The sequence below is a fragment of the Athalia rosae genome, chromosome 1, assembly GCF_917208135.1.
Source record: "Athalia rosae chromosome 1, iyAthRosa1.1, whole genome shotgun sequence".
In the NCBI taxonomy this organism is placed as follows: domain Eukaryota; kingdom Metazoa; phylum Arthropoda; class Insecta; order Hymenoptera; family Athaliidae; genus Athalia; species Athalia rosae.
Genome location: NC_064026.1, coordinates 5377385 through 5403946, shown reverse-complemented (window position 1 = coordinate 5403946; position 26562 = coordinate 5377385). Strand labels below are relative to the sequence as shown.

Sequence of the window (26562 nt, the reverse complement as noted above, 5' to 3'; positions counted from 1 at the left end):
GTTGTCGTTGACGTTCCGCGACACACTTGGAGCGGTTGATGAACAGCGTGCGGTGCTCGAATGCCGAAGGAAAAAAAAAACGCTTTTCAATCGAATTGTTCATAAAAATTGGGAGGATCGCGGTGAGTGCGTGAAAATTCGATCGGCTACTACAACGAATCGAGAAAGGGCCTGCAGCGGCAGGCGATCGGCGTTGATTTCGTCGCGGATGTTCTCGTCGCTCTTCGCTGCCCTTGATCCACCGGTCCTTTACCCTCGAGCGTCGAATTGTGCGAGTGACACACGGAGCTCTCGTTCTTCCCTGGCCCCGTCAATTCCACCAGGTATACGAAGCCGATTAGGCGGCGCTTCCCCCAAGCGATACGCGATACGCGAGGACGCGGATTTGGTAAATCAATTTTAAAGCCGAATCCGGAACAACCGGATATAACCCACACCGTATATCCACCGCTTTGTGAACTTATACATTCAACTCGGGGGAAATTAATCCCGTGACGGAATAAGGAAGTACAAAGGTGACGCAAAAATAGGAGATCACTCGAGACAGAATAGCTGGGCAAAATTACGAGGAAAAACCAAGCTGCCCAACCGTAGCGCCGGCCTATCGATCATTCTGTAATATCGTCGGGGGATGCAAAACGCGCCTCTTTTTTTACAGACGAGGTACAGAGCGGGTCAAAAAACCTACGCCCGAGTGATGCGATTACAGTCGATTTAGCCTCGTACGAAACCTCGAGGAAGTATTTAATTTTCAAATTTTTTTATTCAGGTTTTTAAAACCTGTTTCAAAGCTCACAGAGAAGCCAAAATTCTCACGGAGGTGCTCTCAAGTTCGTCTAATTAGGGTAGTTACCTCGGAACGACAAAATCGATATCTCTCGGAAACACATGTCGCTCGGTCAAACGCGGTGCAGTAGAAAATTTCAACCGAGGGCATTCGGTTCCATCGAGGTCTGGAATCGATGGGACATTGACGCTTCTCCGCAAATGACGTGAACAACATGCACGTCTGCCTCGCGTGTACTACAGGCGAGTGGAGCAATCGCGATTCCAATTCGATGGCTACCGCCTCTGCCCACCCCCTGAATTATCGATGTTGTGAATGTCACCCCCAGATTCAATCTGAAACTCTCCAATAAATGATGTGTGAATTTTTTTTCTGGTTCCTCTCGACGTTCGAAATTTTACGTCATCTGGGGCGCCTCCTTGACTCCGATGACAAAAAACCGAAGTTTCTTCACCCGAACTCTTTGAAATTTTCTTTCCCCCTTCGCACGTCGTAACTCGGTGGACTCCGTCCATCGTCGCGTCTGTGTCATAAGTGAAAGTTCGCATTCCGCTTCAAATTTATAACGTAGGAATGTCATCTGTCTACGTTACGAGTGCGCGGACCTTTTCCAGGGGTCAGTCCGTTCCATGTAAATCTAGTTCGCGCAATTTCCAGCTTTAATATTTCCCTTCGTGCTCTCACACGGGTGCATCTATTGCGTTGTTCCTCGATACGTGCAATTTGTCGCAAATTTTTAAAATATTTCTCGCTGCATTCTTCGCTCCTAGTTTGACAAATGAAACGTACAAAGGGTCGTCTGTGCGAATATAAATTCCGCAAAGTAAACTTATTGTACAAAATGAACTATGTCATTTACGTTGCCGAGCATCTGGAACAAAAAAAATTCCTCAAATTCCTCAAATACACTCGAATCATAATTTTTCCATCGTCCAATAATTATCGAACAATTCGAGCGAATCAACGGCAAAATATTATTCATTCGTGTTATCTTTGTTTTCTCAGCGACAATAACAGCGAGGAGCCGTGGAGGGTCGAAGGTGACACGGAGGTGAGGAACGAGAAGGCGAAAAAGGCCTACCAAGCACTATTAACGGTGACCGCTCGAACACCAGATAATCTGGAGTACCTAAATTTCTCGAGGGAAGTAAAATCTCTTGCGCAGAGCAGGTACAATTTTACATTCGGCAACAGTTCGGTATCGACATTCGTCACGGCATTCTACGATGCGGTTCTTCTCTACGCTTTAGCATTGAACGAAAGTTTGCCAGACAAACCGGGCGAGGTTAACCTGGACGGTGGTAATTTAACGCGGAGGATGTGGGGGAAAAGTTTCAGGGGTAAGTTTTTCATATCATTATACATTCTTTTTTTTTTTTCTTAGTTTTTCTGCGCGTTGACGGCTCTCGGGAGTTTTTCTTTTTTTTTTTTTTTCCCTTTTTGACACACGCCTCTATCACTGTGGATAAACGTGTACTTTTTTGTTAGTGAGATTGTTTGCTCTTTTCGATTGTACACAGACGACGCGAGGACTTTTTTTTCCCAACTTGTCTTTCTTTCGAGTTCGGCTTTTAGTTTATTGGAAGTTTTTTCTTTCTTCCTTCTTTTTTCACTCCATCCACCCAATACGTGTAAATTTTATTACCGTGGAGGGAATAAAGGATCGAGAGAAGCTTTTTAAAAGTTAACTTTTTTTTGCATTTCTTTTTTTTTTTTCTTACTTTTTTTTTCCTTTTTCTCCTTTATTCTTCGGGGCTAATTTATGCCTCGGGAATTAATGTCGTCGTATTCCAAAAGTTCTTTAATTTGTGGATTCTAAGCCGTTACAAATTAGTTGAAACATCGAGCGTAATTCGATGGCGAAGGGACTTGAAGTATCTTTTGAAAAATATAAAGTGCGGGGTTCCAAAATTAATTAAATCTCACTTCTAGCGACGAAATATCTTATTTCATTTTATTTTTTGTTTTCACCCTCGTATTCATCTAACAGTAGTCAAAGCCGAAAGAATATTGTCCGCAATATTATACTTCATTAAAATATTCAATTATTAATATCGTCTCTCCGGGGGCCCCCCTTGCTCCGCTGTACTGCGTCTTAATTATTATTCTTCTCCGGCTCCTCTTCACGATGACGAAATTATCGGCCTATCCAGTGGCGCGACGAAGACTCGGTCTAATTTATCGGTTCAAGTGAATATCAGTCAGGATATTCTCCTCTTGAATATCATTCGACTCGGTCGAGACTTAATTCTGCCGATTACCGTTTTCCTCAAATTAATCTTGATGAATATTTCATAGTCACAGCTCATTTTTCTCTTCGCGGTATGAAAATAAAAGAGGCGTAATATTCTGTCGTATCGTTTCAAAAAATTAGTTTTTCTCTATCGCATCGCATGCGAGATGCTCGTCTCGCGAGCTTTTCGCCTCCCGTGTTTCGGTTTTAGATTTTGGTTTTTCTTGACATAAGCCATCGTTATCGCTGTTAATTATTTCACGGTAGGCATAGCGAGGTGTTGTATCGATCTGCATTAATTCACGGATTACATTATAAAACTAAAAAAAGCACAGTCTAGACCTCACGTTAATATGGATTTGTTGTAATTTTTTTTCTCTTTTTTTTTTAACGATCATAATTTCGAAGCGAAAGGATTACGCTGATGTTTTACAATGGGTCTCTAATTCGTAAAGTTTTGGGGAAAAGTACATTAGGTTTTTTATTTTTTTTTTTTGGGATCAAAATTATGAGCGGCTACACGGGTGCCGATCACTCGCGATGTGAAAATGGATATCGCGCTTTATATCAGCCCGGTTAAAAAAATTATGATACAAGGTGCTCGGGTATTTTATGTTCTTCATTTTAGGAAGCGCATTTATCGCGAGATGCGCGACATTTTATGTCAAATTTTTCGAAGTTTAAAATATTTCGTTATACATCGAAACGACGTTGGAGATGAAGAGATGTGCTTCGATAAGGGAAAAAAAAAAGAACAAAAATTGTTTCTACCGAGTCTCGGTCGCGCACGAGCTGTTCCGTCGCAACTCCGCGATACACCGAAGAAGAACTGAATCAAACTTTTTCGAGTTTATGGCAGCTCTCTTGAGCAAATGGAAAACTTTTTCCTTATTCCCGCCTTTTTTCAGAGCAAGAAAATTTTCGCAATTTAAATTTTTCACATATATTTCATTTCCATACAACCGCGTGGTACGGTGAACGGGAGAGATTCGGATTTGGATACCGCGTGAGATTGTTTCCTTTATACGAATATAAATAAAACATTTTCGTTGGTAAATTTGATTACGGAAATTCCGTCATCGGTGTGACGACGTCGTGTGCGTTATACTCTCGAAATTCTCACTTCCGTTTTACGTTAATTTCTTTTTATTCAAGTTTCGAATAGCGCGCGTATAAACGGGCCTCTTGTGATCTAATGAGAGAACGACCGCATATTGCGTCGAGCGATGATAATCATTTTCTAATCAATTTCGGGTGATTATAATGACTCCCCGTATAAACGAACCACTCTGCCTTGTACGATAACGATTAACGGCGTCGTCCCATAATCATTGCAGGAATTACAGGTGACGTTAACATCGACGAAAACGGTGATAGAATAGCGGACTATTCGCTCCTGGATATGAATCCTGCGACATTGAAATTCGAGGTACGTGTTTAAACATTATATTTGTCTAATTAACGTGTACGTATATTAAAAATTTTCCTTTTTTCCTTACTCCGTCAATTAGGCCGATGAGATTTTTGCCGGCGATCAATTCACCGTTGTAATTAAGGGAGTGTTCGCGCGATTGTTTCCCACGAGTGTCGTTTGCCCTCTTCGTTTTCGAGGGTTGACACGATCGCCCTTATTCCGTGTGACGTTCGAAAGTAGCGGCGGCAACGGCACCGTTACTGCCACCACCGTTAGAGACTAATTTGTCGCGTTCTTCGCGGCATACTTTTCAACTTTAATTAAACTCCTCACGCCACCAATTTTTTAAGTTCTCCGCGCTGTACCTCCAAAGTTTCCGAGTCGATTGTCGCTATCGAAATCGAAATTGATATTAAGGATGAAATTTTCGTCGCGTTTTCGAGTCGCATTGTGAGTACAGCCGTAGAGGCAGTTGGACGATGGATTCGTTTTTGAAAATAGAAGGATAAGAGGGGGAAAAAAAAACCAGAACGAAAATCAAAACGTGAGAGTAATAGTCGAAGGAATATATGTGGGCACGTTCGCGTGGGTCGGGCAGGAATTAAACCGCGGTAAAGTAGAAGATTTTCAGAAAATTGCTAGATCGACTTTAGGAACGTTCATCACGTTTCTCACGTGCGACCGGGCAATTTTCAGACGGAAAGCTATTTATAACTGCAGCGTCGCGCACCTTGGAACTTGTACGAGGAGGACGGCAGAGAGGAAAAAAATGAAATGAAAAAACTCGAAGAAACTAAAAAAAATTCTTTTTAAACCCGTTCGTTCTAGATCGTGGCTAATTACTACGGAGCGAACCAAACCCTGGAATACGTTGCTGGCAGACCAATTCACTGGTCAGGTGGACGTCAAGAACCTCCGCCCGACACACCCACCTGTGGTTTTGACGGGACGCTTTGCCCCGATAACTGTGAGTACCTCGCGTCGCTCTTAATCGTACAGATTATTAACGATCTTGATTCAACCTTAGTGAAAAATTAAAAATATTTCTATGTTTTTTTCCAAAAAAAGCTCTACCGGGATACGCGATTCTATCGATAGTCCTGAGTTCGATCGTCGTGGGTCTGGTGGTCGCCTCGGTTTTCATATACCGGTGAGTTATTTTTTTTTTCTCCTCTCTTTTTTCAGATTTAGTACTTTTTTTTTTCCTTGCTTTTTCTCCACTCGGTTCCCTGGGAACTCTGGCTTTTTAGGATCGATGAAAAACCATGTCGCCTGTCCTGAACTTGAAGAATTGTGTGTATACTGAATAAAATTTTCAACACCATTTCCTTCCTTCCGTTCGTTTGCGAGTACAGGCGTAAAAAAAGGTAAAAATAAATAAATAAATAAATGAATTCAAACAGAAGGGGGGAAAAAAAATCGGAGGTCCAGTAGCACGTCACTCCGTTGTCCTCCGGAGCGGCTACGAAATTCACCCTCAATCTCGGATCTCCACTTCGCACACGTGCCACTCACCTATATATGTATTGTACGTCGCACGTATACGCTGAGGTGTATAGCTTTGCAGTATAACGACATTGTGATGCCGGGGTTTTTAACCTTTGCCAATGCTCCGAGGACTCGTGCGGCCCAAAGCGTTGAGGATCCTCGGCGCCTGGCGTCTGCATCTGTCTTTTCATGTAGCGATAGAAATACTCGTGGGAAATCATCGGGTCCGTTAGGGATCCTGACCGCGGCAGGAATATCAGTAGCAGCTGTAGGGAAAAACGGGGTAAGGGTGGTACAGGTATGTGATGCGATGGGATGAAGTGCAATGGGGTGTGTATGTGTGTGGGAGGGGGTTGGAAAATCAAATTGGTTAACCAAACATGCCCAATTACATCCCCATATTTAATTGAGTTGAAACTTGTTTGCATGTGTCTGAATTGTATTCCCGTAGTACACGAATCGCATCACCGGATCCCTTTACGTCGTATCACAATGGAAAGAATTGATTTGACGACGAAAATGATGAAATAATTGTCGTTCGATGTGGTAAAAGGTAATCAAATAATTTTTTAATGCTCACAGCAGTCAGGGATGTGATCTCATCCTGAATATCAATCATGAATAACGTTGATAACGACCAGCTGGAATCATTTCTCTCCGTTTTCTTTTAGTGAGCTTTTATCATGATTCCGAATTTTAGGGCCATTTCTGCAGGTGACAATTTAATGGGTTATCTCTGTATAGGTGGGCCGCACTGTACCATCCGTACATATATGTATGTATACCTATACACATCGTACTCTGGGGAAACAACGACGTCTTGTTTCAGGGAACGGTCGGGGGTGGAGATAAAAGCTACTTTTTTACTCAATCCTTTTTTTTCTATTCTACTACCTTTTTTTAAACTTCCCAATTTTTTTTTTTTTAGTTCAGTTTCTTTTTGCTTTTTCTCAAACAAGGTGAAAATGAATTTTCCACTTAAAAGGAATCCACTTCACGTTACTTTCTCTACCCTACTCTACGCTCCTCCCATCCCCCGACCACTCTCAGGATGAAAAGTATACGAGCAAATTATTCTCGAAGGCTTTATCAGAATTTCGAATAATTTTTCTACAACGAATGGGTGATTATATATCTTTCTTTTTTTTTTTTATTCTCAAATTGTTCGATTACATTGCCCCGTGCAGTTCTAGCAGTTTCAGCAGGTTCAGCACTTTATTGCTGTATAGATAAGGGTATTTGCGCCAAGAACGGGTTTTACGCCTGTTGTGTTTCTATAGCAAATATAATATAATGTACGTGACTAGGGTTGGTCAAGACTTTTGTCCAGCGGTTATAATACGTTTGCAGTGAATGGAAGATGTATAGGAATTCGTTTTCACATATTTTCTTTTCACGCGAGTCACCGTTGATATGAAAAGAACGAAAGAAAAATTTCTCGTAAATCAATTTATCGTCGGAAAGAAAGACAAGCAAATAAAGAAAAAAAATAAAATAAAAATTTACGTTCAAATGGAATCGAGCTGGTCGTTAATATCCTATGGCGATTTTTCGAGTTATAAAAGGGGAAAATTTGATCGACGAATTCCTACTCGTGTGATATCAAAATACATCGGAATACCGAGCAAGAGAAATTTTTAATTTTTGGTCCATAGTCGAGATGTTTCGGAGGCTAAAGCCCCTGGTTATTTGATCCGTGGACTTCTGATCACTCGTACGTTACACTGAGATGGCCATCGGTCGCGCTGCTAAAATTGGCGAACGGTTCCATTATGAGGCTCGTCTCACCTGCCGTTCGACGTCAGACTTATTCGTAATACGAATTGAACGATTGTGACTTTGCTCGCAGGTCGCGCATCCCTGGAATTGAATTTTTCACGGTGTAAGTTCGTTTTCGCAGCACACGTTTGATACTACGTGCTTTTCTCGCGGAGCGGGAACGGATAACCTTAGTAGGCTTTTACCTTCCTTTCCTTATCTCATCTTCTTTCGTCGTACATCTTTACCGCGCCAAGTTCAAAGAAGCACATTGAAGCCGTCACACCTTTGAAAGGCGATGAAAATTCAGAACCTCACACTTCACCTGCGGTGATGAATAATCCGAACTCACACCGGGCCCGAGGAAGACTCTCTCGCTAGTTTCGCTCGAAAAAAATGTAAGGGTGAATCGACCTACGCTCTTATTGTCACCGCGGCGCGGCGGCGACGTCTTAAGTCTGAAAAAGATATACGGTGACGGAGTTTGAGTAGCCCTCATTTCTCACTTTCGAAGTCAATGACGATTCGGAAATCAATTTAGATCCTCGACAATCCGAAGTGGACGCGAAGGATAGAAGCTGATTTGCACGGTGAAATAAAAAAAAAAAAAGAAGAAAAGAAAAGAAAAGGAAAGTAATCCGGATAAACTTGATCGATTTTATAGCCTGCCAGTCGGTGTGCAGTAAGCGGCACTGGCAGCAAAGTGCAGCGGAGATGCAACCTTCAGACAGTTTCCGGTACTTAAGGTATAATAATACCTTAGAAATGCTGATGGTAGAGAATCTTCAAGATGTGGCAATGAGTTCAGGAATAGATCTGACTGTAACTGGAGGTGCTTTTATACCTTGAGTGTGTAATACTCATTTTCTCTTCTCTTTTTTTTTTTTCCATTCGTATTTCTCCGGCGAAGGCTTACATCTGCCTTTCAATTCTGGTTTATGATATCGCTCAAATCTCTCGTGAAATTACCGAAACCCGATCAAATCCCTTGGACTTTTTTTTAAATTTATATATCTCTTGGTTTTTTTCTTTTTCGTTTTCATCCGTGGAATTTCGTACCCTCGGTCCTCTCGCTTTTCACGAACCCTTTGAATTCTCTAGTTAGAATTACGGCGATGGTGCGAAAATTGATTTTAGAAATCGATCGATCGATCAATCGCTGCAAAAAAGCTTTTCATCCCCGATCGTTGTTTGCCGCGTCATTCGCGAGCCATTAATTAAAATTCATGACCGACGAGCGTGTGATCTCATTAATGGAAACAGGGTGATTATTGTTTCCCAATTTTCAGAGAACACCAGATTCAATTTCCTTCTAACCCGAACGAAATTCGCGATTGGGAATCACCGTTAATCGCTCTCGGCAAATCGGTCGCAAATCACCCCATCGAAAGAGCCAATAACCGTGCCGCGAATCGTGGCAAGAATGACAAAAGAGAAAAAATCTACGACCCCAGGCTCAGAAAATCAGAGTTTCGGATCATCTTGAACGTCCGAAACATCAGCCGGACGTGTTCCATCATTGTTACATGATCTCGCTGACCACCGCCGAGCACTCTCGTTCAGCGGTTGACTTGATCCGGTGAAACCGCAAAGCTCCTCACAGTCCTCGCTGACCGTTGTTCGGCACATCGCGGTTTCGCACGTTTGACGTGTTTGAAAAAAAAATCAGCCGGCTCCGGTGCCTCGTTTCAACGAGGTATCAAACGATCCCTCTTCGTCGCGAGTCACGGCCGGGCTTGGGCTCACCGTCAATTTTCTCAGCCGCGTTTCAGCGAGGCAAGTGCTTCTAGATTCGAGCAATTGTACGAACAAGGAGGGGGGAGGAAGCGAGGACAAAGCTGTAGGGTTCGTACTCGAGCCGTGAGTAAAGGCGTGCCCATAGATATGGTTTATTGTAGAAAACAGGCAGCTCAATTTCACGCCGAACTATGCGTAGTTAACGTGTACAGCCCGGGTTGTGAGTCCATTGTGAGGTGAATTATCCCGCCGGAGATAGATGTTGTAACGGCAGCCCACGGAGGGAATTTCGCAGATCCCTCGGGCTCCTGGAAACCTCACCCCCGAACCTCACAGTCCTCGTCCTGGATCAGTTACTGTATCCGTCACACGTACCCGCTCGAGATTAGACTACAAGCATTCCTTTGTCGTAGCGACGTACTCGGTAAGACGTCTCGCGTGAAGGTTGTTGCACGGAGTAGCCGACACAGCGAGAAAGTTATCTACGAGGGGGGAGGGGGAAAAGGGATCGTAGAAGAAAAACGAAAAAGGACGAAAAGGCTGCAACACGCTCGTGAAACTGTAGGGAGAAAAACACACCTTTTATTTCATCGAATTCCCTTCGTCCTCGCTGCGAATAGATAAAGCACCCGGTAAAGCTACCACCGCGAGCTAAAAGCTTGCGAGTCGGTGCCTGGCAGCTACAGACTTCATTCGTTTAACTTGAAAGCTATACATAGGTATGTTAGATACGAGATACCACTCGACGACTTAATGTATTCTTTTCCATACTCTCGCAACACCGCCGACAAAGTCCCATTTCGACTCGGGACTCGACTGGAAGAAACTTGGAAAACTGCTAACAACGTCCAACTTTGTGCGTTCTCAGTGTTGGACTTATGGTCTTCCGGTAGAGATTATAAGCAGATAACGGATCCCGTGCCCGTGAAAATTTTCGGTCACATCGAATCATTTATCTTTTCCGCCCCGAAAACTCGATCCTGTATCAAGAGCAAAATTGACGAGACTTTGAAAAGTTTAATCGGCCAACTCGAGCGAAGCCGCGGGGCAATCGCGAACGAATTCTTTCTCTTTTTTTATTTTTTCTTTGAGGTAAGACAGGAATCGCGATACTTGTAATTTCGTTAAATTATAATTATCAGTCACATTGAATTCGTTCGAGTATCTAATTTTCATACAACTGATATTTTTCTCATGAGCACGACCGAATTGTATCGTGAAAGAAATCACGGCTCGAGTGAAGTTGAATATCTCATTGTGTTGTCTCTTTAGGCGGCGACTTTCAATTCTGTATGTCAAAAAAATTTATCAGACGTAGGTAGGGAATAATAACGCGGAGATATTATTACCGGGCTGGTGGTTCGGAAGAGGAATGAATAAAAATTGTATTTTAGGGAAACGGGATGACGAACAAGGAGAGAAACCCGAACTCGAGGCGAGGCATCGCGTTCCAATTATTCACGAATAGCATCGCCGCCCTTCGTGACGAAAAATATGCACGCAACGGTATCATGTTCGCGGAAATCCATACCGTCGAGTCCGAGACTCAACCAGCCGCGTAATACGACGACCTTTTCTCTATTCAAATTCACTTACCTACTAGGTTAGGAGGCTCTGATCTCGAAAATTGCGTCGAGCCACCGGCAAATTCGGCGGCCTTCCACCCTCGATCGACTCGAATCGATATTTACGCGCCCCCGCCCGAACAAAACGCCAAGGAGAAGAAGACGGAAAAAAATAAACTAGAGGGAAATTTGGCGATCGGACGGACGAGAAATTTATGAGGGAAATTCCGGACGTCGAGAGACGAGCACTGTTAATTTTGCGAAGTAATGCAAATATTAATTTCGGGGGTCACAATTAATTCCACGGACCCGATCGATCTCCGATCGACCTTTCCATTCGCATCCCACATCCCCGAACGGTCACGTGCGGACCGCAAAGTACGGGAGCCAGACCGACGAATTACGTGGTCAAGATAATCGTACTAATGGAGCGTTTATTTGTTTTTTTTTTTTGCTACAGGCACTTCAAACTCGAAGCAGAAATAGCATCTATGACGTGGAAAGTACACTGGCACGATATCCTGGTGATGCCGCATGCCAAGACCAGAGGATCGACTTACTCCCTGCCCAATAAACACCGAGGAAGCCAGCTCGTGAGTTTATATTAAGGGTCGTCAAAAAATCGAAACGATTTCGAACACGGAGGTCGAAAAAATATTGTCGGATCCCTTTCGAGGTTTTCCATTGTAGGATTTTACCTGTAAGCCCGAAGTTGGCGGAGCTTTACGAGGGAATTACCGGGGATAAATGAACCTCGAGACGAGTCAAGGTTCTCAGCTTTTACCGCGCTTTTTGCGCTTTGAAATATTGCCTTTATCGCGTGTTTTCTTTTATTATTTTCGGGTTAAAATTGCTCCGCGAAATGACCAGACGGAAGATAAAATTCAGGAGCTTATCCAGGTTGTTTCGGCGAAATATAATACCTCGGAAGGAAGATCACGTGACTGCGTTAGTCCTTCGGAAATAATTTTTAAAATTCACCCGCTATCGATTTCCGCGCGAAGCCCGATCCGACTGGCGAATATTTCCTTCCCGATTCGATCCGTTCTCACCTTACGGTTTGTTGTAAGGGATAAGAAATATTTACACATCGCCGGTGCGGAATTCAGCTGGGATTTTTATGCCGCGTTTCTGTCTTTGTTCGTCGTGAAATTCCCGGGATTTGAAGTGGCCTCATGCAAACGCTGGAAGCGGTGATAATTTGATTTCTCCACCGAGTGCACGGCGGAGCGAAATTCCGATAAGGCCGGCTAGCGTTCTTACCTCGTTGCATTTCTAGCTGAGACTCTACTAACGTAGATTTTTCAATTCTATTTTTCAGACTATGTACTCGGAGGACAACATAAGTATGGCCGGTGGAGTAGACAGACAAATCTACGTACCCACTGGAATATACAAGGTTTCCACTTCACCATTTACCTTTCATTAAAATAAACCACTCGACGTTCATTCTCCGTGTAGGTTACCGTTTGCGCTCGCTGCATACGAAATATCCCTTTTTGGATACTCTTCTTTTTCCCAATTTTTTTCGGGAAAAGAATATCCAGCTCATTATCGGATGACGAGGAAACGGCAAAAGATATAGAAAAATGTGATCTGTGTTGCAATTAAATTTCGATGGTTCGAACAATCCTCTCCGTACGTTCCCAGGCATCGGCATGGTTTTGAAACGATTTTTCAATCCGGGTGGAATTTGAGGATATTAATTATACTCGCCATTTTTTCCGGTCGCTACCAGACGTAATATCGCGGGTAGTCTTTGAAAGTGCTGTGAATTACGAGCTGGAAGAGGTTCCGAATGAACGCCGGGAAAATTAGTTTCCAAGGATTCACCGCAAACGCCAAGTTGTCTCAACTTATAGTTTTCTCGCTCGCATCTTCCAGGCTGCTCCTGCACTACCGGAGTTTTAATTTCTTCTGATTTTCCGCTTCTTAAAATTAGCGTTGCCGTAGCAGCAGCAATGCACTTCGCATTTGCGGGGTTTCTTTTTTTTTTTTTTTTTTGCTCATCTTCTGGGCAAAATTAATTTGCGATATTAAAATTGCTCTAGCGTAGGCGGCAGCTCTGCTCCTATGCACCTTCGAATGGTATTCCGACCAAATCGATCATTTTAAAATAATGGTAGTGCAGGAGCGAACGAGGAGATATAATTTCGATGACTTTATTTCATATCGATAGATCGAACAATTTTTTGAGTATCCAAATTTGTAATAAAATTCCATAATTTGTTACAGAATTCCAAAGTCGCTATAAAGCTGATCCCCAGAAGCAAGGTAGAAATCTCGAGACCGCTCCTGTTGGAGTTGAAAAGGGTGAGTGCCGAATCTAATAAGCGATTGAATTTTTTTCTCACCAAACAAAAAAAAAAAAAATTCAATTCGAAAACATTTACTAAAAATTGTATTCACTCATTACCTTTTTCCCTGGGATAAAACTAACGAGACATTTAACAATTCTTTCTCACATATCATGTAACCGGATACACTCGAACGGTAATATAAAAATATTCGAAATCAATCCAACCTAACGGTAGTTGGTTGTCAGCGACAAATGTCGTAAAAATCGCTTCGGAAATACAAATCTGATCGAAACTCCACCGTAAGAAATAATCAGAGAAAAATAAAAACCAAACGGAATATCGTCCGTGCGCATATGAGGGAAGAATAATATCGGATACGGAGATACGGAGGAGAATAGAAATCTGAAACTTTTCTCTCCGGGGCGTAACGCGCGTGTAGTGAAATAGTTGCGTTGCACCCACATCTGCATCATTTGCATGCGATCAATGGTTTCTATTCATATGAGTGGTGGTATCTGACTGTTGCAGATGAAGGACCTGCAACACGATCACCTGGTGAGGTTCTACGGAGCTTGCGTTGACCCGCCGCACTGTTGTCTGCTCACCGAATACTGTCCGAAGGGGTCACTTCAGGTCAGAAAATTCATCGAGAAAAATTAACGCCATTCACTTGTTCTCTCTTTCACCGATAATAATTTCCACGATATCTGCGCTCTGTGATAACCGTGAAGTTTGAGGAATGCTGGTAATAAATGCCGTAGCTTCGAAGCTTTTCAGCGGCACCGCGATGCGGATTGCACTCGATATCGTAATTGGCTTAATTGCTCCGACGTATATCTGCATAACGTCATATCTGCGATAATAACGTCCCCTCGTAACGTTTGAAAAAAAGTCGTGTAAGAAAATTGAAAATCAACAAATTTCTCGAGACACAATTAAATCAGAAGAATATTAAATAAAGTTTAACAAACTGGAGAGACGACGAGGATGTAGCGGAGACGTAAGAAATGAAAGATCAGAGGGTGCGCAACAGTTTTCTCAATTTTTTTTCCTTCATCCCCCGATCCTTTGTTGTTTTCTCGTCTAGCACCATTTTACCGAGCGTCTTATACCCTTCGGGGGGTTTCGCTCTTCGCCTCCGTCTTTTCTTTACAAATTTTCTGGTTTAGTGGACCGAGATATATGCTGTAGTTGTTTTTTCTACACGTGAAAAAAAGGAGGGGAGCGAAACAAATTTACAAAGACACGAGGTCGGGCGAGTAAATTTTGTTTCCGTGGAACAACGATCGACGATTCTCTTTTCGGCAATCACCGCCAGATAAATCTTCGGTCAACCATGATCGCTGTAGAAGCATTTTCGTCATCACGGTTGACTCGAACAGCGGAATGGAAAGTCTTGTACCGTAGATTGACGAAAAAAATGGGGGGGAAAAAAAGAAAAAATTCACGAAATTCGTCTCTTTTATTCGATCTCGCCGCGCCTGGCTCCTTGCCGCTACAGGTCACGCTCTTATTATTGCTCAAAGAAGACAGAGCTCGCGGAGCTCGTAAAATTGAGTTTATCGGGAATTTTATGACGAGTTAAGAACCCCGTTTTCTTCGCCTTATTTCTCTCTCATCCTCGTATCTCTGCAGCGCGACACGATTATCGAGTTTCGTCTAGTTGCTAACCTGCTTTAGTTAACCAATTTGGAAGTGCAACTGAAATGCGGGTGATAAATGAGATCGGAATACTAGGTATTCTTATTTTGAATCACGTTTCGTTGTGTTTATGTAAATGTATAAATGGACAAATGTTTCTCTTGCTGATTGCTCGAGGGACTTGTTAGCGAATCGCCACGGCAACTCGGGAGAATAAAATGAATGACGAACCGAGCGAATATGATTTTCAAGCATCCGACTTGTAAGATAACTTTCCGCTTGATCTGTACCATTTCCTCTTCTCATCTGCTTGTTGTGTCTGATTCTCCGCATGTGCATCGGCAGCCCGGGGATTTCAATGCATAAGTCCATATCGAATATTCATATCCTGCGGATCTTTATTTCAGGATATTTTAGAAAATGATCAAATAAAACTGGACCGAGTTTTCCGGGGTTCGCTCATCCACGACATTGTTCGGGGCATGGCGTATCTACACGCTTCCGAATTGAGGAGCCACGGAAATCTGAAGTCCACCAACTGCGTCGTTGACTCGAGATTTGTACTAAAAATCGCAGATTTCGGACTCCACGAACTACGGAGACCGACACCAACGGACCTAGACGAAGATAGGGACAGCTACGCATCGTGGAGAAGTAATTAATCAATCATCTAAAAATTATTTCAAATATAAAATAGAATAAATTTTTCATTAAATTATACGTACACAGAAATGTCGTACCGTTTTTACATCCGCGTTCATGTTGACAAAGGATAATTATTTTTTCCGACGCGAAGGAATCGAAAAAATCGATCGTTACGTATACACCGTGTACTCTTTTTTTCGTTTCTCGAAGCGTTGACATCGCGCTTATTAGTATCAGGTATGGGAGTTTAAAAATTTTCCCCGGAGCGTTCGATTAAGTGGAGTGTGAGCGGTAATTGAGTGCTCTTTTTTATTTTCGGTCCGCACAGGACTTTTTTGTACGAGGCTTTTCCTCGTCCGCGGATTTACGAAACCCGGGAAGAGTTTGCATAGTAGATTAGCGCTTTTAATTTCTCGTAATTATTCGCGCCAGAAATTAGGCGCGTGCGAGCTGCTCTTGTCGGGATTTGGCGAAACCGTCGGCCTCGCTCGATGGCGATATTATTCACTGCGGTGACGAGAGTCGAGAAATGCTGATTAATTTTTTACCACCTCGATACAGAGCAGCTTTGGACGGCGCCGGAACTTCTGCGGCTGGATCGACGTCCCCCGGAGGGAACGCAAAAAGGTGACGTCTACAGCTTCGCCATTATCGTTCACGAGATCGTCGTACGTCAAGGGCCTTTCTACCTGGGAGACGACAACGACACCCCGCCCAAAGGTGAGTGGATTATTAGATGGAAAATTTTCAAACCAATCGGATTTCGAAGACGCGCCAATTGATCGTTCAAAGTAGCCGAAAATTCGAAAAACTTTCGCGACGGATCGCTCGCTAGGTCGGCGTACGAACTTCTCGATTTCGACTCGACTTTGATCCCCCTCGGCGATACCTTGACTCCATTTATTTTCAAATCCGGGCGAGAGATAACCGTGTGAATTTCACCCCCGTGCACTCGTCTTATTCAACGACCGCGCGACGACCTCGTAATAGTATGACCGAAGAAGCTCGACCGGGTTGCGAGGGCGAGGAGGGTTACGCGGGGCTTACAACGCCATATTTTTTATGTCGCTGAGCAGCCGTTTTGTGCTTTAAATTGCAGACCATTTGTAGTAGGCGGGGTTGCTTTGCTCCCACAGAGATCATCTCTTCCCAACCCACTCTCCGTGTACCGATTTCCTCTCCTTCGTCGTCCCTCGGGATGATTTCTATTTCGCTTCGAGCGAATGATCTATTCATTTGCTATTCACGCTTCTTGTTTTTTTTTTTTTTTTCGAAAAACGATCAATGTCCCCTTATTTTTCACGATCGTTTCGAGAGATCGTACGGCAGTTCGAACGTATCCAGCGATTGTGACGTTCTAATTCGAAAGTGGTTGAAACGTCGGGGGGTTTTATAATTTCCCGTTGCAGAGGGTGGTTCGCATAAATTTTAGCGAACGTGGTCGTACGCGGTTAAGAAATATGGTTGCGGTATCCCCAGTTCGGTTGGTTTACTACTATATACGGAATTCCGGCCGCGCTCTTCCCTTGCGGTAGCAAGTTTTGACCCGGCGGGGTCGGAGCGAAAGGTAGAGGAAGAGAAGGGTGTTTGCCTTGCATAAACCGGGAAACATTTCTCCCTCGGGATTTAAGAAGGAACACTTTCTTGCCGCACTGATATTAGCCAGACGGTGCCATCTATGCGAGCGTAAAATCGACGGTATTTCGCGCGGTCATTCCGTTGGGTCAAAGGGCCGAAGCGGAGTTCGGTAATTTCTTGGAAATTCATCGTTGGCTGTCGAGAAAATATTCATGAAAAATAAAGGTCGGATATTCGCGCGTTTACCAGGTTTACTTAGACGTACGCTACGCATTTGACATTGACACATGTGTAGCACACATCGCGTACTTTATTTTTCAATTGATTTAGATATTTTTTCATCGGCGTAGGCGCGTAATGTAATTTACATTGTGAATGGTAATTACACCGGTTCAAAGGGAAAGCGGATTAACAACGTAGTCGCTATGGATGACGTTGGCAAGATTGGCTGCGATACACACGTCCGGAGACTCGCGTTGTGTCGAACCCGAACGAAATTTTCACCACCGAGAATAACGGACGACAGTGCGAGGTGGTGTAGAAAAATTCGGTGCGATGAGAAATACCCAACGCGAATAAAAACCCTGTTAAACTATTCGCGTAATTTACGATCGGACCAAGTCACTCGTTTTGTATTTTGTCGCGGTGGTGAAATCGCCCGTGAACAAATTTCAGCGAAATTAGGTCGTTAGGGTTAACTGTAACTGCGAATAACAGGAACTACCTAGTGGGAATTTTTTTGCATCTGATCCCTCCTATATTCGGGGCTGTTACACCGTTTTTTTTTTTTTCTCCACATCCCTCGGGCCATAAGCTCAACGACGAATGTTTGCGGAATTATCCATGGAAACGCAAAGCGCGTGGATTATTCTGTAGCTCCATACCTACCTACCAACCTACCTTTTTTTACTAACGCTTTTGCGTGTCGTCGCGTAAACTTTTCTACGTGTATGATGATAATTAATCGTCGGGTTGAGATAAAAAAATTAGATGAATCATTTTCATTTATGTAACCTATTCTAATTTCTCTCGGGAAAAGTATTAGGTATGTATCTATATTTCTCCGATTTCACGGTGGCGTAATTAAAAGTTATCGTTACACAACCCTCGATTATAATTAGCTGATTAAAAAAGAAAAAGAAATAAAGAAACAATGCATAAAAATAAAACGAAATAATAAAAGTACTCGACGGTTTCTTTTACTGTGTATTTTTATGCGAAACTTTACGCGACAGCTACTCGTTTCTTGGGCAAAAGTATATAAGTTTCTTGTTCCCGATTTAGCGATAGGGAGCTACGATCAAGGATGTTTTACGGCCACCTGTCTCTCTATCAGCCGCTGTCTTTTTTGCTTTCTTCTCGAATGACTGCAGCGAGTGGTTACGCAAGTGGAAAATGACGGAGACCGTCGACGGGATCGGGAATGAAAATACTCGGCGTATCTAATTAACGTATAACGCTCCACCCGGGAATGCGCGTGCTCCGATCTGCATCGCATCGAGTTCGTTATTTCGAAATTTCCAGCTTCTCCCAAGATTCATATCCCCGTCCACTTATATATATTTACCCCTCTCTCCGAAGTTTCTTTGTTTCGCGCAATATTTTATTGTGCGGCTGTAAAAATGAAAAGTTAGTCACACTTTGCGAGAGAAATCGTGGCCGCTTGATTTATTTCCACGCACTGGCTCGTATACGTTTTCGTAAGAAAGGAACATAGGAGGGGAAAAAAGCAAACGGAAATACCGAAGAGGAGTAATAAAAGATAATTGAATTTTTCCGCGCCCTTTAAAATAACAGGTATATTCTCAGTTTGCTCATTCACTTCGTCCGCGTTTACCTACTCTTTAATTTTCATTAGCATATTCCTATGCCGGAATTATGGGGCCATCAAAATTTCAAATTCGAGGTGAGTCTCGCGGCCTCGGAGAATTTTAAACGACTTATTTCAATACGACTTCCTCCTTCTTCTCGCGATGTCAGCTCACCCCATGCTATTATTTTTTCCATTTCTTTCCGTTTTTTTTTTTTTTTTTTTTCTTTCAACTTACTCTAAACCCATCGGATTCACACCGTGCTCGGTTGGTTCCGGATTTGCAACGGCCGCGATATTATGACGCTCGTTGTCATGGTAACTCTGTCCGATTCACGAGGTCAGAATGTTCCGTAACTTAGTCAACCGTAATTATCAATCCGCGAATCATGTCTCCCTAATTAACGGGTCTACGATCAACGTAGTTATGTTATGACAACTGTACATTTGACCCTCGCCATTAGGATTCCCCATTGTATCAACCGACGACCAATTAACCGTGAATTTCATTATCGTTCGATTCGTACGTGGATCAAAATCCCGGAAAAAGTTCAGCGCCCATTTCCCCAGCCGTAACAATAATTGTATTCATTGTTCGTAATGATCACGAGCGGAAAGTTCTGCCGAAACACATTTACGGTCTAAAAATAACTAAAATTAGAGTCAAATTCATTTGAACTACATTTATCGTTACTGCTAGAATAGAAAACATTCAGATCAAGTTCATAGATGATTTTCGAATCGATTCACGAATTAGCCTAAGGTAGAATTTACGCGCCATCGTTATTCACAGTCGATAAATTGAGTTTCATCGGTCAGAAAAGCTCCGTGAAGCTCGCGTCGAGTATGTCCGGAGCTTTTCCGCTTTGCGTTGGTAAGGTAGAGCGTGCGCCACCGTTTGAGAACTTGCGAGCTTTTCAACCCCCGGGAGGCTTTCAACCCCCGCAGCGGGTTACTCCGGGGTGTTTCAACTTCCGGTTGAGCTTTTACCGACCAACACTGTGGGTATCGACGACATTTCACGCGGTCGCAGGTCGCGGGGCGGCATTCGCATCGGAGTTGTGGATAAAATTGAGGGATGAAAGCTCAGTCGAGGCTCTCACACGACCAGAGACGCACGGGGTCCTTGCCGCGTTGATATATACACCAACACGTGAACTCGTGATTTTTAACCATCGATGTTAGAACCGTATTATTATCACGCCGTTCATTCGTTACTCAAATTCAACTTTCATCAAGCTACTGTAATTTTTTTTTCTTTGTCTCCCCTTTCGTTCCCTCCGATAGATAAATAGAAAAAAAAAAAAAAAACACCAATCGTGCAGAAAACAAGCTTATCTTCGTATGCATCATATCCCTGAGATCCGATCGTGTGCAGTGTGTGATGTTTTCGTTGGATTCATGAACGCATGAATTAGGTGACACGCTAAAATTCACCCCCGATCACTCGCGGTCATTTATTCACGGCCCGATTGAATTTCCCCTTCACCATTTCCGTTTTACTATTTGATCGTACAAAATCGTTGGGCAAACACTACGAAGCCGCGGAAAACAGGTTTAATTATCCTTCTAATGAAACTTGCGGCGTGGATAATTTTCGAGTAAATAAATGATCCCGATCCTTCATCTACGGGGATGGATAAGGTTCTGAGTAAGGTTCGCTGACCCGTGACCCGTTCACCCCGCATCGTATAACGTCTTCCTGTAGGACGTGCGGAAGTCGGGTGAATTATAACCCTGTAAGAATGCGGTAGTAGTCGCCAAGTTTGCCGGTGCTCGCCTCATACCCACATCTTAAATGGGTAAGACCCGATGTAGACCGTGGCATTCTTCTACAAGTAATCTAGCCGCCTTCCGTCGTCTCGTGTCCTACTAGCTGACGTCTGAGAAAGATTGAAGTGGATGGAACGGTAGGTGTGGGCCAACGGGGTGGTTATTTAGGGTGCAAAGGCTGCCTTTGGAACAGGCGAGCCTGTGTAGGTAATACCTTTTTCCAAGTTCGTCTGAGAATAGGTTCGCAAAAAAGTTATATCGTTCGTATACCACATCGACGGGAAGAAAGCACCCCTCCGATTTTCGGTAAGGTTGATCGAACTGTCAATCCCGGGTTACGACCTCCGAATTGTCTGCGCTAGAAGAAATTGAAAACCGCACTACCCGACGTCTTGCGACGCGGAAAATTCCCCCGTAAACGATCGTCAGTTTCCCACGTATTTCAACACGCCGTCATCTTCATTTTCTACCTCCTTGTTCTATTTTTTTTTTCCGTTTTTCTTATTTTCACATTACCTCGTGTGGATCGAGTCCGATGATGTTCACGGAAATTTTTTCATAACAACATCCGTACGGGGAATGACGGCAATTTTCTTTTCACGTCAAATTGATTTTTCCGGTTAACGGCTCGTCAAACTTTCTAATGTCGTTCCGCGAGGATAAAATTGGAAAGTGGAGGTGATGTTGCGAGTACCACCTATACGATTTTGCGTCGTGACGTCACCGATTCGTCGTATAACCGCCGGAAGTGTAACGGGTGCAGTCCGTCGGTAGACCCCATGGTCGTTAAGGGAACGAATGACGTCACGAAGTAACGGAGAGAATAACAAAACGCTTGCAGTTAGTTTTGTTTTTAATTTAATTTTTTTTTTTTTATTACGGAATTGTTACTTCGCGAATGCATACAGCTGATGAAATGCGCGGTTACCGTTTACCATAATAATTATTATTATTAGTTCCATCGACCGACATGTACCTTCATTCATTGAATCCGTGGAAAATGTATTTTATTTTTTCTCTCTCTCTCTCTCTCTCTCAAGACAACCACGATGAATTATTTATCGTCGTTTGGAGGAACGGGGTATCGTTATATGTACGTGCAAACTGCCGGTGTTTTGGAATTTAGATAATCTGCGGAACGAATAATTCAGCGGATATTTACCTCGTTTATATTCTGCCGTCGAGGGTAATTAACTTTCATACGTGACGGATGTGTCGATCAATCCCTGATGGAATTTTGCTGCTGTTGCAAATTTTTGCGGGGCCAAATGACGGGCGAGAAAAACCAGGAACACGCGTCATTTTTCACAAATCTGTTACCTCGCGACTCGAACTATTCAGAAAATTTGAATCGATTCGAGTATTTTATATTTTTCAGTCGCACGAGGGTCGCTTGGACTTTTTTGTCACTCGAAATCAATGATCATTTTTCTTGTTTCCCTTTTGTTTTTTTTTTCTGGTTTTTTTGCGTAACGTGAAACGATTTTTCTTTTCGGAGGGGTCACGATATACAACCGTACGAGCAAATGGAACAAGAAATGTTTACCCTGCTACACCTGAACGTCCACCGCACGATCTGAAAACCATTCGAGATACCTCCTAACCGCCTCCAGCTTCGATTCCCATGTGAATATTGATCTTCCAGTTAGGCGGTGAGGAATCGTTCGACCCTAAACGGACGAAATATACCTGTACATATTGCGTGCACACAAATTCCAGGGATTCGCGAATAAAATCACCTTCTGCTCCGCCCGTTATTTTCGCTGGCGATTTATTCAACTAGCCGCATCCCTTTTGCATGCCGATCGGAGTAAAACGAACTCTAACGAATCAGATATACCCATGTACATGCGTGAGCCGGGGAGAGAAAAAAGAAAAAAGGAACAAGAGAAAAGTGTCAGATTCGTTTCGTCTAAAATGATTTCGGCGTGGGCACAAAGTATAATAACACACGCCCGCTGTTGACACGGCGCCTCGAGTTTCACCTGAAGACTTAGCGTCCGTATCACCTCGGCACACATCGCAGAATAGATTCGTATGCCGCTTACGTACACGAGCAACGTGCCGAGGCTCTTCTCTCGGATATGTGTGCGTGCGTGTGCGCGGATTATACATACATACATACGTATATCAAGACGTATCGCGTGAGCTCCGGGGGAAACAGAATCCCCACGAGAAAGACGTCCATGCATAAAATCTTAGCGAAGACGTCGACCGGGTAAAATAAGACTTACGATCTCTTCGCTCCTCGGGCTACTGTAAAACTTATTTTTTCATCATTATTTAAAGCTCGGAAAAAGCCCGCAGCTACCTTCTGCCTTCTGCGCGCAATATTCTTTCGAATATTATCCACCTATGTGTTATCCCGTCATTCATCGCAGCATTATCCTGGCCAATGGAATTGTACATTTGTTTTTCTTCCTTTTTTTTTTTTTTCGATTTTTTATCTCTTTGTCGCGCGGGCGAACTTGAATTCGCGACATGCGTTCCATTCGTACATCCATTAACGATGGAAACTGGAATATGTTAATCGAATTCCTGAATTTTAGGATTTCGAAATTCCTTCGGCTCTGGGTCGTACGGTGAATAATGATCAGGTACCACCACCTACGTTACTTTTGCTCCCACCGATTCTCTACGCAATTGTAATTTCCGCCCCGCATGCGAACGCGGAAGCTGGACCCGCCTAAGATATTGTGTACCCTCGTGACCCCCCGGGTGTCATTTGTTACTTCTTTGCAAATTATTACCTCGCATTAATTCCATTTTCAGCTCTAAAATGTGACCGGTGCTCGCAAAACCCTTACTACTTTTCATTACCGAGAAGGAATATTCGAATATTCGAGTTAGGGGTTGGGTCATCCGAAGGGAGTTCCTCGATTCCCTCCGCTCTTCTTTATCTTTTTATTTTTCGACTAACGACTCGCTTCTTGGCGATACTCTGATCCCCAATTCATTTTCTAATTATACACACTTGATATCTTTATTCACGTTTTCTCATCTCATCCTCGCGCGATATAATTTTCTGCAAGGTGCGCGATTGGTATTGATTCTTCAGCCAATTGCTTGCTTTTATGAAGAGAAAAAAAAAAACAAATTCCAGCAATCGAAATATCCAACTAGTATATCGTTCGGCGTGAAGTGAAAATAAAAAATCGGGTATCACGTGTGATGTATTTCTAAGTATAAACTGTAGTGAGCAAACGCGACGTGGGATTCTGCGAAACGGGATGGCGGAGAGAAGCGCTTCTTCGAGTAGCTCCAGCAGTCTGGCTCTTCCTACCCTTTCTGGTCCAGGCGCGAGTCCTGAGAGAGGAGCGAGTCCCCGAAGAGCGGTCAGTCCGCTCCTCGAGGTCCGAAGACCTCACTGCACGCTGAATTGCGAATCTTGCAGCGCCTACCTCGAGGACGTCTACAGACACAGTAAGGTCCCCAAAGATATCCCGGATTCAATTCTTAATTAAGAAAATAATTTTTCGCCATCCCAAATAATTTTCTGCGAGAATGGTGTGACCGCTCGAGGCGAATTCTGTCCCAAGAATTTCCGGGATAACCGAATAATATAATATAGACGTATTATTAACATCCCTTCGGCATTCCGATGATCGAAAAACTTGCAAAGGAATAGGAAACGAGGTTGGAAAACCTCGCGACATTTTACATCCGAATTCATGAACGAATATATCGTATACGATAACCAATTAATTGATCCGGACGCTACTGGGAATCTGGAGTGAAAATTTCGGTAGCAGAAGATGATCGTCCAGAATATTCCGAACTTTGAAAGCTCGCCTTTTATTTCCACTCTTTGTTCTCCCGCCTTTTGTCGTCCGGCAGGATCGTCTTCTCCGCTCTTTTCCCTCGTCCGCCGTCCTTCCACCCCCGAGAGATGGTTCCCCTTTATCTCATTTTCTCTCTGTAATATTTTCACCTCCCTTTCTCCTTTTTTTTTTTTCTACCCGTGACCTTCGTGGAGAACAGGCCGATCCGTATCTTGGCACTAGTCCGTGAGCCACCCGGTGTACGACGTCCTTGAAGAATCGGCGAAAGCGGTTCGGATGTACGGAAAAAGTGGATGAAGGAAAAGTGAAGGAAAAAATTCATCTTTGACCCGAACAACACGAACATCGGATCCAACCTCAACTGACGCGACGTCGTGCGGCACGTCGTGCCTCGAAATAATGTGGAAAAAAATATCTCTCCTTATTTCCTTTTAAGCTGGGCAGCACGTGACCAGAGCTCGATGCGAGGGAGGTTTTTGAAGGAAAAGTTATTCGTGACGTTCGCGCGACGTCCACGTCGTCTCTAAAGATATTGTGGAAACTTTGAAGCCCGTTGTTCGTTGACAGTTATCTCATTTACATCATTGTCTTTCAGTCTTCCACCCCCCGAGTGTCGGTAGGAAAACGAATGTATAATAAAACCTTGAAACATCACCTGCGCCCGACGTTCGTTTTCAGTCGCATGAAAAAACCACGAATGTCCCGTCTTTGTCGCCTCTCGGATTTCAATCGGGCGTAATAATTTATTTCTTTATTTATATTCTGTTTTCTCTTCGCTGAAATCACGACCGTTCCTCGATGTCGGTACAACTCGTTAGACTTTACCTATTTCGCCTTAATTGAGTCATTACTCCTCCCAATTGCGGCACCTCGTTAAAAGTTAAGATCTCACCGAGACGCCCGTGACAACGTCGTCGATACGACGGGACAAACGAGCCTCCCCCGCGGTTATGCAAAAAAGAAAACAAAAAAAAAGAAAAAAAAAAAAAATTAAGAAAAAAATCTATAAATTTAATGATACCTAATTAATCGCAATCAATTAACCTTGAATTACTTCCCCGGACATTATGGCTATTACCGAGTAACGAATATGAATTTTTTATTAATAATTTCCTCGAGGAAAATGGAATAGACTTTTTCTTCTTCTTCTTCTTCTCGTTATGGGAGGCAAGTGGTGCAAGTCGCGCGCTGGTCGGCCCCTCGGAATACAGTAGTACGGGTCGTTCGTCGTCCGGCGTTGCGCGGCGTTGCGCGGCGTGGCGGGTCCGACAGCGCGGACTTATTTCACTGAAATAAATCGCCGAGCGAGAAACGGGCGAAGGATGTATTACGTCACGCGGAAGGACCACTGTTTTCCCACGAGGTAGAAGAGGGATGAGCGCGGTAAACGTAAATAAGGAATCACTCGATTTTCGCGAACTTCGGGGGAATTCGAAGGGCGGAGCCGGGAACCTCTTACGATTAGTATTTACGTGTCGTAAAACTCGTCCTTCTTTTATCGTACAACTTTTATCTCCTTTTCCCAATGTTTCGACTATCGAATTACGGCGTAAGGCGTATTACGTTGTATACTATACGTGTATCGTCGTACACGTAATACAACACCTGCGGTCTTCCCAGAAGAGCTACTATCCAACCCTGTTGTGAGAACGTGGTCAACGAAGGTTAAATTTTCAAAGCGTAAACCTTTACGACTAACCTCACCCTCGTTCGACCCTAAGAAGGGCTGCTAATGTAGTCATGTAGAAGAGGAATTACCGAGAAGTAAATTTCTCGCGTAGTTAGAACACGGGTCGAGCCAGAACGTCAAATTTCAACTCATTGAAAAATACATGAATAACATTCTACCGACTCTGTTTCTTTCATACATCATATATGTATATCTTTTGTACATCGTTTACCCGCTGTGCCGCCTAAATTTGTATTCCTAAGCCTTATTAAAAACCGTACGAAAAAGTTTCTTTTTTTCTCTCCTCTTTTCAGTTTTTCTTTTTTTCTACCGTACCCTGATTAAGGTTCATGCTAAACGAGAGATTTTTTTTTTCTTCTCT

The 26562-nt window shown here is 43.4% G+C and overlaps 1 protein-coding gene across 9 annotated transcripts in view; it reads left to right on the top strand.

The window, feature by feature from the left end:
• The window catches only part of LOC105684161 (atrial natriuretic peptide receptor 2), a 106256-nt gene that overhangs the window by 49807 nt on the left and 29887 nt on the right, over window positions 1-26562 (top strand). For 8 of the 9 annotated variants that reach the window (XM_048660009.1, XM_048660007.1, XM_048660014.1 and 5 more), the window contains 10 exons: window positions 1793-2127; window positions 4358-4449; window positions 5263-5401; window positions 5503-5584; window positions 11443-11575; window positions 12304-12381; window positions 13218-13295; window positions 13811-13915; window positions 15331-15577; window positions 16130-16288. In XM_048660009.1, the coding sequence (XP_048515966.1) occupies window positions 1793-2127; window positions 4358-4449; window positions 5263-5401; window positions 5503-5584; window positions 11443-11575; window positions 12304-12381; window positions 13218-13295; window positions 13811-13915; window positions 15331-15577; window positions 16130-16288 (1448 nt within the window). The remainder of the gene's footprint in view (window positions 1-1792; window positions 2128-4357; window positions 4450-5262; window positions 5402-5502; window positions 5585-11442; window positions 11576-12303; window positions 12382-13217; window positions 13296-13810; window positions 13916-15330; window positions 15578-16129; window positions 16289-26562) is intronic. The other variant, XM_048660008.1, reaches the window with a different exon arrangement.